The sequence below is a fragment of the Herpailurus yagouaroundi genome, unplaced genomic scaffold, assembly GCF_014898765.1.
Source record: "Herpailurus yagouaroundi ecotype Mexico unplaced genomic scaffold, PumYag 77, whole genome shotgun sequence".
Taxonomy (NCBI): Eukaryota; Metazoa; Chordata; class Mammalia; order Carnivora; family Felidae; genus Herpailurus; species Herpailurus yagouaroundi.
This window is the reverse complement of record NW_024412388.1, coordinates 81,271,312-81,285,412: the sequence shown is the minus strand read 5'-3', so window position 1 is coordinate 81,285,412 and position 14,101 is coordinate 81,271,312. Positions and strand designations below refer to the sequence as shown.

Below are 14,101 nucleotides of genomic sequence, written 5' to 3'. Positions count from 1 at the left end.
CCTCAGCTGTGCCAGATGCCCCAAGTCCAGACCCTTTCTGCTTTACCTCTCCAGAGAACAAAGCACCTGTCTTCTGCTGGTTTGGGGGAAGGGCCCTGGAGCCTAACTACTCTTTAGGAAGACCTGTAGCTAACCTTCAGAAGTACATTTCACACTTGAATTCCAGTTTTTTGACTGGAATTTTTGTGACTCAAGTCCGCCTGTATCTTATTTTCACCTCCTCACCCCAGAGACAGACCTTTTTAGGTTTATGCAATCGGTTCAGTCGCTACCCATCCATCCTCTCTCCAGCTTTCGTCATTTGGTTGATGTTTCCTCTCTCTGTCATTTCCTACTGTCCTGGTGTGTTCGTGCCTCCTCTTTCATTCTTTCGGGTTTGGTGGGGAGGGGAGTGGGAGGAGGAGGAGGGGTTAGGAGACACAGATATATGCTTCACTGGAAGTGTAAAGCGAAACCCTCATCCAAAATGATTTGGCTTTGTGCTTCTAAGATAACACAAAATCACTGCTATCAGACAGACGTAAGTTACCTGCTGGCCAATGTGGTTAAAATAATCTTTGCTCCCATACTCAGGAGCAAGCAGCACATGCCACCCACCCCCAGGGGCGCAGAGGTTCTCAAGGCCAAGGGCTACAGCCCCTGTGTGCGTCCCACAGAGTCTGTAGGGACGAAGACTCCCAAACAGCACCCTCGTATTAACACCCACGGGGTTCCTTACTGTCGGGAGGTAATTGCTCACTGGGATGAATCATCCCTGGTTGACTTTCTTACCCCCATGAATACTCATGCTTATCTGCTCATTTGGTCTGAAAGATTAGAGGAGGATCAGCCCTATTGGGAGTAAACTTCCTGTTCTCAGTCCAACCCTGTCATTGTCCTGGCCTGCTCCACTTGCCTGTGGTTTTTTCTTTGCCCCATGGAGAGTCACACACAAAAATTTTTTTTTTGGGGGGGGGTGGGGAGTCCTCAGTTATTTTGATGAGGTAATGGGGTGAAAACATTTAAATAAGTGTCACGGTGAACAAAGAAGTCATTAACTCACTAGTATTTAACTATATGAACACGAACTGTATTTTAGAGTTGTATACAATTTCCTTAGGATTAAAAATTATTTTCTGAGGTCCCCTGACCCCGGTTTGAGTCCTGTGCTGGGCTTTCTTCTGTCAGCGCAGAGTCCACTTTGGATCCTCTGTCTCCCTCTCTCTTTGCCCCTGCCCTGCACATGCGCCCTCTCTCTCTTTCTCTCAAAAATAAATAAACATTAAAACAGTTTTCCAAGAAGACATTCTCACTTACCTAGGATAAAATAATGCTCGCAGAACTTACTGACATGTGTTCCAAATAGACCGGTAATTTTTTTTAAGTTTGAAGACAATGAGAATGAATATTTACCGAAGTCAACCTTTCCTTTCAGCTGTCTTTCAATTCTAAGTAGTTTGGTTATGCCCCTGCTTTGCTTCCTTCTGAATTTTCTAGCTCAAGGCAAAAGAGCTTGGAAATGTGACAGATTTAAGGTATACTATTTCTTTTCACTACCAAATAGGCATCCTGCTCCAATTTTTACCTTAGTTTTCTGCCAACTGCTTTTAAGACTCCAAAATATCTTTTGTGACACCCAACATGAAGCACATAGACAAATCAATAGGAGCCACACGCTAGACCTACCTGTTGAAATAGCAAGTAACAAGTGCGCCGGCTACAGTCATTTGCTGGCACGCAAGGATGAATTCGCTAGTCCAGATGAGGCCAATCAAATGGTACCACCACATATACCGAATGCCTAAAATAGGCTTATATTCCACTTGGCCACCTTCAATAACCTGTGCAGCTCCTAAAGTTTAAAACACAAACATGCTTTACACCAATGTTTTCCTAAGCACGGAAGATGATTCAACAGGCCACACTCCCTCATGGCTGGCTGTTGGCGTTATGTGAAACACAGATGCCAAAGTCAAGTTTGAAGCATCCGCCATAATTGAAGGTCTACATAGCACAAACTAAAAAATGAGAACACACTTTTTTTTTTAAAAACATTTTTTTTTCAACGTTTATTTATTTTTGGGACAGAGAGACAGAGCATGAACGGGGGAGGGGCAGAGAGAGAGGGAGACACAGAATCGGAAACAGGCTCCAGGCTCCGAGCCATCAGCCCAGAGCCCGACGCGGGGCTCGAACTCACGGACCGCGAGATCGTGACCTGGCTGAAGTCGGACGCTTAACCGACTGCGCCACCCAGGCGCCCCGAGAACACACTTTTAACTTAGGAATAATATCCATAACGATATTTATAATGACTGAGGGGTGGGCGATTTGTGAGACACTTGACCTGTACGCAATGGTCATTTCACTTTGTAGATATGAAAACTGAGGTCTGGAAGAATCAAGAAACTTTCAGAAAGTCTCACTGCTCATGATTAGTGGAAGAAGCACATAAGCCCAGACACATTCGACTCTAAAACCCATGGTTTTTCTACCACACCACTTTGTGACACAAATAAAGCTTGTTAAATTTGGTGAAATCATACAAAGCCATTAGGACTATATTCTAGACCCCTGCTCCACCAAAAACATAGAGTTCCTAAAAGAGACAAGGTCTTCATTTTTCCAAGGGATTCACTTCAGGTTTCATTTCAAGGACTAACTCTTCTAACACATTTATAGTATCTATTGGAGGGGCGCCTGGGTGGCTCAGTTAAGTGTCTGACTTTGGCTCAGGTCATGATCTCACAGTTCATGAGTTCGAGTCTTGCGTCAGGCTCTATGTTGACAGCTCAGAGCCTGGAGCCTGCTGCGAATTCTGTGTCTCCCTCTCTCTCTGTTCCTCCTGCGCTCGCAGTCTCTTTCTCTCAAAAATAAATAAAGATTAAAAAAATAATAAAATATCTATTGGGCTTCCATGTTAAACTTCTAGGTTCATATCTTGCCTTTATCCTTTCCTGGTTAGACTGGGGCAAGCTATTTAGTCTCCTTTGGGAGACTAAACTTCCTGCTGGTAGTTTAAATGAGATTACATGGTAAATGCTGAAGACAGGGCCTGGTCCATGGAAATTTCACTTTGTGAGTGGTCATGATTTTATTAAATTTCAGGAACTCAATACTGTATTAAATCAAGACCAGCATGGTAACCCCAACAATGCCCTGCCATTCCCATGGCTATACCCTGCTTTATTTGCCCTCATCTAAAGAAGCCCCTGAATTATACCCTGGAATTAGCCCTGCAATTCAATTCAGTTCAGTTTGGATTTAGTAAATCCAAATCCCAGCTCAGTGGCTATGCTTGATTTCTAGATGTTCTCCATTATGTATTTAAAATAAACTACTGTTAAGTAAGAGATAGGCACTTCAGTCTTTGGCAAAACCAACAACTTGGACAACATTTAAAGATAGTTTCAGATTTTCCTTCTTAGGTATAAATCGATTTTAGGTTCATAATTCATGTGTCTGTAGACATTCACAATAGGGTCTCTGCAAAGGAAGTGGGAGAAGATAACCATGCTGTAGCGCAATGTGATTCCACAGACGAAGGCTGGCCTTAGTTCCTTAGGCTCTGTGTTCTGCTGAACAAGAGTCACATTGTGGAAAAACAGTGGGGCAGCTTGATTTACAGAGAAGTTAATATTTGATTGAGCGCTGGGCTCTTTCTGCCTTAGAGGCAATTTCTGTTTCAGGTACAGCACTGATAAGTGTTTATGCTTTTCCAAAATAAGTGTGCCTCAGGAAAGCATTCCCAACGCTAAAGGAAGCAACCCCTCACCACTAACACACGGGCTTAGGTAGGTCAGGTCGATGGAGACTTGGAGAATCGCTCCAAAGAATATCAGAAGTGAGCAAGGTCAACCAACAAGCACACTGTATTTCCTGGGGATAGACTGTGGTTTCACAAGAACATGCCGACAGCGTGTCCCGTGGTTTGGGGGTGAACATTTCCATAGAATAGGAGGGATGCTTTCTTTGACAGATGAAAGGTAAATACAGAGGCCCGGGAGGCTAATGGGGGACGGTCTCTTCTTGGCTGCCTTGTGCCATCAAGAGCACAGTCATACATATTCCAGCTCGGCACACTGAGGGGCAAGAGTGAGTGGCTAAAGTAAGTCAAGGTTCACATAAGCCTTCAAATCCATGGCAGTCACCAAAGAAGCAGGATCTAGAAATTCTGGTCACTGCTGTCTTTAAATATCTTTGTCTAAACCATCTTCTGTTTGTTCCTCTGGTTCATTTATACCAGGCTGTTTACAGATTTTCCTTTAGGGCAGGGTTTCTCAACTTCTCAACGTGCCAACTGACATTTCAGACCAGATAATCCTTTGTTGGGGGGGGGGAAGGGGTGGGCTGCCTGTGCACTGTAGGATATTTAGCATTATCCCTGGCCTCTACCCACTACGTGCCAGGAGCAACCTCCCTCCCCTCCTCTAGTTACAACAACCCGAAATGTCTCCAGACACTGCCAAATGCCACCTGGGGGATAAACCTGTTACTCAAGAAGCACAGTTTCAGGCAAACATTTTCTGAAGAATGAGGTGCTGTGGCTCCAGGGTGAAAGCCTAGCAACTAGTGGTTACAGCCTGTGGGTGGGGCAGGCGTGTTTATGCGCACAAGACTGCCCTCTCCTGGATGACAGTGTCAGTGCAGGCAAGAGCCCCTCATCAAAGGAGGAGCGGCTTTGTGGATAAGGACTGTTAACAACATAGTCACTACAACGTGTAGCTAACACAGGCTAATGGACACTGGACTTCAGATAGATCCCAAGATATTGTGGATCTCAAGAATAAAGGTGCAAAGGGTACTGAAATGGGAGAGGACTCGGTTCCAGTCTTGGCTGTGACACTTGTGATAAGCAACCTGGGCCCTGTTCCCTCATTGTAAAGATAAAAAGGGTGGACAAGATGAACCCTGAGGCAGTGGTTATAGGCTTAGGCTTGAGTCACACAGGCTGAGATTTATATCTATCTCCACACCACCCCTAATGACTGACCACGCTCAGGCAGAGGGGACCTTGTAACATCTGTCTCATCACGTGCAATCTGAAGACATTTATACCTACTCCTCATGTCCTTGGTGACCCTGTCCTGTCTTATGGCTCCGAGCGCCATGCATGCAGCTACTCTGAGGATTAAATGGGTAAGACACTTGAACAAATGAGTTCAAGACAGGTTAGCTGTAACTGAAATACAGGTAGACAGAATTCCAGTTCTGGACTTAACGTATATTTATTAAGTATCTACTATATGTTGGAATTATGCTAGACATCAGCAATTAAGGTGGGGGATGTGAAAGAAGCAAACAAGAAATCAGAAAGAAGATACCATCTGAGGGACTCTCAGGAACTCACATACTGCTTTATTGGTCTATTCACCTCTCCTTCTTCTGGACTGTTCCTAATTTCTCCTTCAACCTCTAAGGGTTCCCCCCCCCCCCCTTGTCACGTTCTCTCAATGATCTCACCTCTGGTTTCTCTGAGAAAATTGAAGCAATCAGAAAACCTCTGCCAGTACCTACCCCTGACATCTACCTGCCATCAGCATGAGCCCATTACCTGACCCCTACTTAATATGATAAATTGTCAGTGACCCTAAGGCTAACCTTTCCTCTGGATCTCCCTTCTCACCTACTGATGATAGCTATTCAGCAATATTCCCCTCTTTTTTCTTTCATCCAAGTATTCCTCTCAACCGAATCATTTTTTCTCGTCTTTAACAAAACCTACTCTTGACTCTCCTCCAGCTTCCTTGCCATCTGTCTATTCCTCTTAATTTTTTAAAAATAGTTTATTTATTTTAAAATAATCTCTACACCCAATGTGGGGCTCAAACTCACAACCCCAAGATCACAAGTCACATGCTCTTCTGACTGAGCCAGCCAGGCACTCCTCTGCTCCTCTTTATGGCCCAATTCCTCAAGACTGCCTCTACTTACTCTTTTCAATTCTTTTCTCCTTCTTTCTCTTAAACCCACTGCAATCACGATCCACTCCCTCAAGCGGTTTTGTTTCACCTCTACGTTGCTAAATTCAGTGGATAGTCTTTGGGTCTTATCCCACTTGGTAGCAGCATTTGACACACTGGACGCCACCCACATATCCCTGAAGCCCCAGCCAGCCTCATTTCTGTACTCCTCCTCAGCTCCAGGACCGCTCAACCACTGAAGATTCCCAGAGTATCGCCCTTAAATTTCCACTCTTCTCTCTCTGCACTCATTCTATTCTCATGGTTTTAAATACCATTTATATGCTCCCAAATTTCCAAGTGAGATCTCTAACTGGGACCTCTCCAGAAACTTCAGACTCAACCAGCTAACTGCCCACTTGACATCTCCATCTGGCTGCCGAAGAGACATCTCAGTTAACACAATCAAAACCAATGTGATCTCCCCTGAAATGCTCCACTCAGAGTCTTGCCCCATCTCAGCTGATGGCAGTCCCATCCTCCAGCTGCTCACTGCCATCTTTAAATCTCTTTCCTTCACATCCCTCCACAAATAAATCGGGAGATCCTTCAGAATAGACACAGAATCCAATACGTCACATCATGGCCATTATGCTCCTCCCTAGACGGCTGCCTGTAAAACGTCAGTCAGATCATGTAAATATTCTACCTAAAACTGTAATGGCTTCCCATCTCAGATTGGAACCAGAGCTCCTATAAAGGCTACAAGCCCAGAGGATTTGACTCCACGCCCTCTCTGACCCCCTTCTGACTCCACTCCAGTGGAAGGACTGCCTGCTGTGCCCCCAGAACCCATGCCTCTTGCTGCTCCCTTTGCCAAGAACACGGTCCCTTCCCTTATACAGCCTCATGGCTCTGCCCCTACCGCCTTCAAATCTTTGTTCACATATCCCCTTCTCAATGAGGCCCTCCCCCACTCACCACATTTAAAATTTCACCGCCCCTTGGGGCACCTGGGTGGCTCAGCCACTTGAGCGTCCGACTTCAGCTCAGGTCATGATCTCATGGTTCATGAGCTTGAGCCCCGCATTGGGCCCTGTGCTGACAGCTCAGGGCCTAGAGCCTGCTTCGGATTCCATGTCTCCCTCTCTCTCTGCTCCTCCCCTGCTCGCACTCTGTCTCTCTCTCTCAAAAATAAATAAAGATTAAAAAAAAAAACCTGTTTTTTAAAATTGCACCTCCCCTTAAGCATTTCTCATTCTTCCCCTCTGCTTTAATTTTCCCCATACCACTTATCAACTTTTAATGTATTGTGAATTCACTTACATATTTTATTTAATGCCTGTCCCCCTATCCTCCTCTAGCTACAAAACTAGAAGGAAAGCTGTACCTTTAGCTTCTACACCAGGGTCTGATACAGTAAATATTCAATAAATATTTATTGAACGAACAACTGAATCAAACTTCCTCAGCATAGCATATGTATATCTCAATGTATCCTATATATCCCTAATATATCCTACTATAGAGATCTGAGACAATTTTCTGTACATCATCCATATAACCTGGAGGAAATTCATCATGAAGCTAACCATAAATCTAGAAACTATAAGCAAGCTTTAAAGCATTTTGAAAGACTAAGGTGACATTCATGATCATATACATGGCAATTTCTCAAGGAAGGCAGTCCAGATGGTTGGGATAATTTCCCAAAGGAAGCAGGCCCAACTTGGAAGGGCTCGACTTTCTAGTACATTCTATGTACTGGCCTCTTCCAGCAAATTGGCTCAAGCGTCCTAGTGACATCCCTCCTGCCCGTGTCTGCCACTGGCTCAGCTTCTACTCTGACAGCATGAAGATTAGGGGGAAAGAGAAGAAAATCTCGAGGTAGAACCTATGTGTATATCTCATTTCACACAGCACTGATGCAAATCCACTCACTGATTCAGGACACATTTACTGGACTCATTTAGGGGCTGTACGCTGAATAAAGAGACACAGAAAGAAAAAGACATGGTCCCTGCCCTCAGGATGTCCATTCCCTAGTTGGATGGTAACAAGTCATTAACTTGCGTTATTGTTCTTCATAGGACTTCTCACCGTCTGACATATATTTACTTATTTATTCCCTCTTTGCCCACTCACTAGCGCCTCTGCCTCATTCACGGCTGTACCTCCAGTTCCCAGGCCTGCAGCAGTACACATGCAATGAATATCTGCTGAAAGAATGAAGAATATTAAAAAATGCAAGGAAAATGAAGAAGCACTATTAAGTATGCCTGGGGAATTCATAGATTTTCTAAGAAATATAATGCTCAAAGCAATTCTTGGAGAATGACTAGCTTTCTAAGCTGTTTCGGGTAGAAAGGGGCAAGTTGGGAAGAGGAGATGTTTCCAGATGAAGGTCACAGCAGGGGCAAAGGCACGGAGATGTTCATGGAGACTGCTTTCCTTTGCACTTTCCCAAAGGGGCTATAAACTTCCAAAAAGCAGGAGCTGCTTCAAATGTCTCTTGTGCAAGTTCCCTCCCCCTGTTCCTAGGACAGGTGGGGGCTGCTAGGAGGCTTTTGTGAACTAATGTCAATCATTTTCTAGATCTCTCATCACTTAAAAAAGAAGACAATTGTCTTTTAAACTGTGCTCTCAAATATGCCAGGCAGAGCGGAGAGTAAAGCTGAAGCTAGTTCCAGGTACTCTTTAGTTAACAGTAATTCCCAATATAAGGAACATATATGGTCCTTTATTTGCAAAGCAAAGTTCTGGCCCCATCTCGGCCTCCTCACATCCCTGTAAAGCATCCGGGGAAAGCATCATTTTTCTATTGCAAAACTGGGGAAAGGGAAGCACAGAAGATTAACGCCCAAGGAAGCCCAGAGCCAGCTAGATCCTGGGTCCCTTGATGGGACACCCTTTGTCCAACCCCACCACCTCCTTTCCAAGCACGGCCCTCTGCCTGTCCCAAGCATGCCAAATCCATCCCTGTGATCACCTAACTGCAGCACGTAGGGGGAGAAAGTGCCGGCCCAAGATGGGACTCTTCCACGGTTGACCCTGGGGCTTCCAGACCACCTTAATGACAACGGCGCATAATGAGACCACGTGGGCTCCTTCCAACCTGCCACCTGCACCTGCTGGGTTCCCAAGGTTATTACAGTTTTCACTTTCTTCCACTGGATTTTAGCAGTCGTTGTCACATTGTCGGTAGCAGACAAGTCCCGATGGGCTAATAAATGTCATTGCTGGAGGGCCTTGATGTGCTCTGCTGAAACAATCCCCAAACAAGCCAGAATTTGTCAACTAGCTCAGAGGCTGATTTATAGTCACTGGAGAAATTGCTCATCTGGACAAAAACAACCCAAGTTCACTCTTTCTGTATTTTTTTTCTTTTCTACACATTAAAATATTAGTTTCTTCAACCATCTGACACGACGTTACCCACTGTGGACACCGCCACAGCACTGAAGAACTGGAGGATCCTGTAACTGCCCGAGGGGACGTGAAATGAGACTGTCAGGTGCTGCGTAGCCATCTCTGACCACCCATATCACCTGGCTTCTTTTCACAAGCTCTGAGGGCAGCCCCCAGCCTCCCACAAGCGTGGCCGGGGCATCTCCCAGAGATCAAAATGACATGAGGCAAAGAAATGACCCGCCCACACCCAGAGTGGTGGCTTGGCACCGAGTGAAAAGGCCTTTGAGAACAAAGGAGTTCTGTGCACCTGGTTCAGCCCACAGGTGAGTGGAAAGGAGAGTCAGGTGGCCTGAGGGGACAGCAGTCTGTTTGTGTTTTGTTTTGTTTTGTTTTTTACTTTGCCCGAGCCCAGGGCGGAGGGAAGGCTACAGCTCTGTGTGATCCCTTCTCTCCTGTAAAGGGAAGATCAGTTAGCTCACCGGCCTAGGTCAGGCCCCGGGGACCCAGCTTTTCCTGCCCTTCTGCTCCTCACCCTCTTGCCTGGTTTCCTCCTTCCGCTGACAGGGAATGGCCGCACTTCAGCACACGGCCCCTGAGGCACTCCCTTCGACCCCACGGAATCACCTTCCTGGCTCCCTGCCTCTCCTGTTCTCAGTCCTGGGGCAGAGGCTACTTCATGCCCCCTAAGTCCTGGGCCCAACTTGGGCCTAAAGGGGAGCTGAAGGGGCACCATGCTGGCAGCTCACTCCCAAGGCAGCCCTGGGCTTGTTCCCTTCCAGCTGCATCCCAATCCCAGGACTGGCTCTCTCCTTGTCCTCTCCTGGTGCTTGCCTGTGACCCCTGTCGAATCCCCTCTGGCTTCTTTCTGCATTTTCTGATCTGGCAATTTCTAGCCCATCCTCTGAGAAGCCCTCCCTGACTCCCAAAGTGGGTTAGAGCCCCGTTCCGCTGCTCTTGGAGCTTCCCCAAATTTTTCCTAGTGTGACATTCATTGATTTTCACCATGAGCGCATGTCTAATTGTCACTGTGTCCTACTCAACTCTAAGTGCTGTGAGGAGAGACCACCATTCCTCCCTAGGGCCTTGCCCAGGGCCTCAGCCCCGAGACGCTCCCCTAACCCTTACGAATTAAAGCAAGAACAAATGAACGTGCCCCACCCCAAAGCACTGTGGGATAACATGGGGACAATTTCCTTCAGCCATGCTCACAGCCGACTGTGAACGGCTGGGGTGGGCAGCTGTGCCCTAGAGGCTGGAGGAGGAACGAAGTTCCTTCCCTGGTCATGAGCCATATTTCCCACGACCTCACCCTTTCTCTGGTGATTCTTTAGGGCAGGGGTTCACGTACTACAGTCCAACACCCAGTGTGCCACCCCCTGTCACCCCCTGCCACCCTTCCCTCCCAGCCCAAATTGGCTTTGACCTCTGGCCCTGCCATGTTGTCCTGTAACCACAGACCCCAAACACACCATTATGGGCACAGGCCACATCTGCCAGCCAGCTGCTGTGGTCACAATACTGCTTTGACTTGACAGAAAACTGAGGAGGCCCATTCTGTGTCCCAGCAGCCATGGGAAATGTGAGATGGTGGAGAGAGCACGGGTCCCTTCCTAGGGCTCAGGAGCCAGAGAGAGCCTCCCACTTCCTAGCTGCGTGACCTTCCTCAATTCCCTTACCCATAACTGGAGCAGAACAGCGCGTACGACAAAGGGGGACTGCACTGCTTAACACAGAGGACATAAGAAAGGTCTTAATCCTGAGCCAGGAATTTGGGCCCTTTCCAACAAATGCTTGTTTTCTGCACGTACCAAGGCCACTGCCCGCCTTTCTGACCAGGACTGAGACAACCTCATGTGGGCAAACTGGGATTGTTCAGTGTTGCCCTCAGCTGAGACTTCCAATTGCCCCACAACATTTGTTCTTCCCTCTTCCTTGGCAACAGAACTTCTAATTTTTGCACTGCGCATGGCTGCCCCCAATGACACCACATCTCCCATCCCTCCCCTGCAGGTAGGTGTTGCCTGGTAACTAGGATGTGGCCAAGGGGGTGGAAGTGAGGGCCTGACTTCGGGAATTGGGGGGCGGGGGCAGGGGGCATGTTCACCTTCCTCTCCGCCACCTTCCTAGGGGCTGGAATGACATGGTTGGAGCCTGAGTGTCTGCTTCAGCTACTAGATGGAAGCCAGTGGTAGAGGATGTCAGCCACAAGGTGCTGAAATGAAATGGAAGAAGGATAGTGCCCAGGTCCTTGACCTCTACAGGACCATGCTAGCACGGTGCCTCCTCCTTGCGAACTTCATTTATATGAGAGAGAAATTACCTTATATCTTATTTAATTCACTGCTTTTTTTAGTCTTTTGTTACTCCCAAACTCATCCTGATTGATTACAGTCATGTATCTGGTTAACCAAGGATTCTTCATGGATAATTATTCTGAGTTCACTGCAGGTCTTCAGAAAGCTTCTAGAGAGCAACAGAAGAGATTGCTCCTAAGCGCGTCTGAGGCTGAAAGTGTGGGCTGTGTCTCCCAGGGAGCCTGCTGACAATCTCGAAGCCATCTCCAATGAGCCTTCTACTCCAGAGGACAGAGAGGAGACCCCAATTTCCTAAGAATCTACGACACAGCAGTTCTCACATATTTGACCAGAGCTGACAGGGGACCAAATAAACTTGATAAAACGGTAAGGAGTTACATTAGCCTTATTGATTTGACATCTGCTGTGGCTCTTATCTGTCTGGTGACAGTCCCAGAAAGCAACCTACTCTTTCGTACTCCCATCGTAGTGTGGATGTGGGCCTTATCCAAATCAAACACGGGAGTCAGAGACGATCCAGAACAGGGCCGCTCGACATGTGCCTGCGAGCCTAGCTGCGTGTCCTCACAGTTTGTTACTAGCCCACAGTGAGATGCGGAGCTTGAGCCAGAACACAGACCTACTGCTTGACTAAGCCCATCGTTTCCTTCTGGTGACTTCTTTTCCCCCACAGCAAGACTTTCTCCATGAGGGAGTGATATATATTCTGACAAAGCTCCTTACCTCATTTCAGACAGTACTTCACATAGCATTTCTTTGCTCTGTTATGGGGCTTCAAAAATATATAGTTTGCCCTACCTCAAACCAAATGAATCAGCATCTCTGAGGACAGGGCCCAGGCAACTGCATTTTAATAAAGCACCTTAGCTGACTCTGAGGAATGCCCGTGGTGGAAAACCATCGTACAGATATAACAGGAAGGTGGAGGATTCAGTATTGTCTTCTCAGGACCTAAGCAATGTGAACGTCCATCTGCACTTGTTTTAAACTTACGCTGGCTCTGCTGAGCACGCCAGACTCTTAACAGGGCCTTTCCTGGGCCCTTCTTGATTGCCCGAATTGAGAGGAGTTGGCAGATTATCTTGGACAAAATTTAAATCCAGAGACATTTGACAGTATTGTTTCCGTAAACTTTTTTTTTTTTTTTTTTACTGTTTATTTTTTTGAGAGAGAAAAGTATAAGCTGGGGAGAGGCAGAGACAGAGAGAGGGACAAAGGGTCCAAAGTGGGCTCTGCACGGACAGGCTGACAGTAGTGAGCCCGATGGGGGACTCGAACCAACAGACCGAGAGATCATGACCTGAGCTAAAATCGGATGCTCAACCGACCGAGCCACCCGGGTGCCCTGCTAATACTTTCTAGAGGCTTTTGTTCATGTTGTAGTTTTTTCAAAAGCTCTTTTAGTCCTTACTGAATTTGCTCTCTCGAGAAACACACTCAGCTTCTTTAAAGCCAGTATAAAAAAGGAAAAGGATTTTCCGGCCCCCCCCCCCCCCCGCCCGAGCCCCTGGCACCATCACTGCTGTCATCAGACACCTCCAGTTCCACCGGAGGCTTGGTCCCTACAAAACAGGTCAATGGTTCCAAAATGGCAGGGTCTTCCATGCACAACTCAAAGGCGATGGAACCCTCTACCCTTACCTGCAGTTCCCAGGCTCAGGAGCACGGCCACCCAGAGGACCCAGAAGAAAATGAGGATGGCAAAAGTCCATAGTGGTTGGAACAGCAGGAATGGAGAGTTGCTGATGGCTTTATTTATGACTTGGAAAAGTTCGACTGTCAATTTTATTCTCTTTCTGAAGACAAAAATCAAGCTGAGCAGAACTGCCTGGAGAAAAAGGGGTTAGAGCAAATTACTCAAAATAATAAGAGAAAGGCTTAAAGCAAACCTTAATATTTTACTGACGTGTCAGCCAACAGCTCCTTTAAGATAGCTACTCATACTTTTATTATAATTAAACAGAAAAATATTCGCATCCTAAGTGGGCATCTATTATGTGTTGGCCCCTGTGCTAGATCCTGCAGCTGTAACCATGAACGAGGCACAGTCCCTGTCAGAGAACAAGAGAAAATGCAAAGAGAGTCCTCTAGGGTCAGAGAACTGTCTTCTATCTCTCACCTCCTCCCCACAATACGCAAGATACTCAGAGAATGCTCGAAGACTGCAAAAGGCAAGGGATGTAAGTATGAGGGAAAGGACAGTGGTTATGTCTCAAAGCAACCTTCTGTGCCTTCTTCTTTGCTGGTTTTGGCCTCCCTCCATATAAATTTCTTACTAAAGAAAGAAATCACCCTTCACCCCCACATCCCAGCCCAGTCAGTGCCATCTCCTCTTGCTCTTCACACACAAGCATCGGCACTGACTAGTCTCCACCTGCCACCCATACTCCCGCAACCTAACCTAGAGCACGGCATGTGAATCTCTGCCCATTCCTCTTTTCTTAAAAGGGTCTCCTCTCTTGACCTCTGTGATTGTTCTTTCTTCTGGCTCTC

The 14,101-nt window shown here is 46.8% G+C and overlaps 1 protein-coding gene across 6 annotated transcripts in view; it reads right to left on the bottom strand.

Moving 5' to 3' along the window:
* The window catches only part of SLC44A3 (solute carrier family 44 member 3), a 339,154-nt gene that overhangs the window by 55,305 nt on the left and 269,748 nt on the right, over positions 1 to 14,101 (bottom strand). For all 6 annotated transcript variants that reach the window (XR_005788769.1, XR_005788767.1, XR_005788768.1 and 3 more), the window contains 2 exons: positions 13,250 to 13,436; positions 1,666 to 1,831 (listed from right to left, as the gene is read on the bottom strand). Coding sequence is in view for 2 of the 6 variants with exons in the window: in XM_040471034.1 (XP_040326968.1) it covers positions 1,666 to 1,831; positions 13,250 to 13,436 (353 nt within the window). In the remaining 4 variants the exon portion in view is untranslated. The remainder of the gene's footprint in view (positions 1 to 1,665; positions 1,832 to 13,249; positions 13,437 to 14,101) is intronic.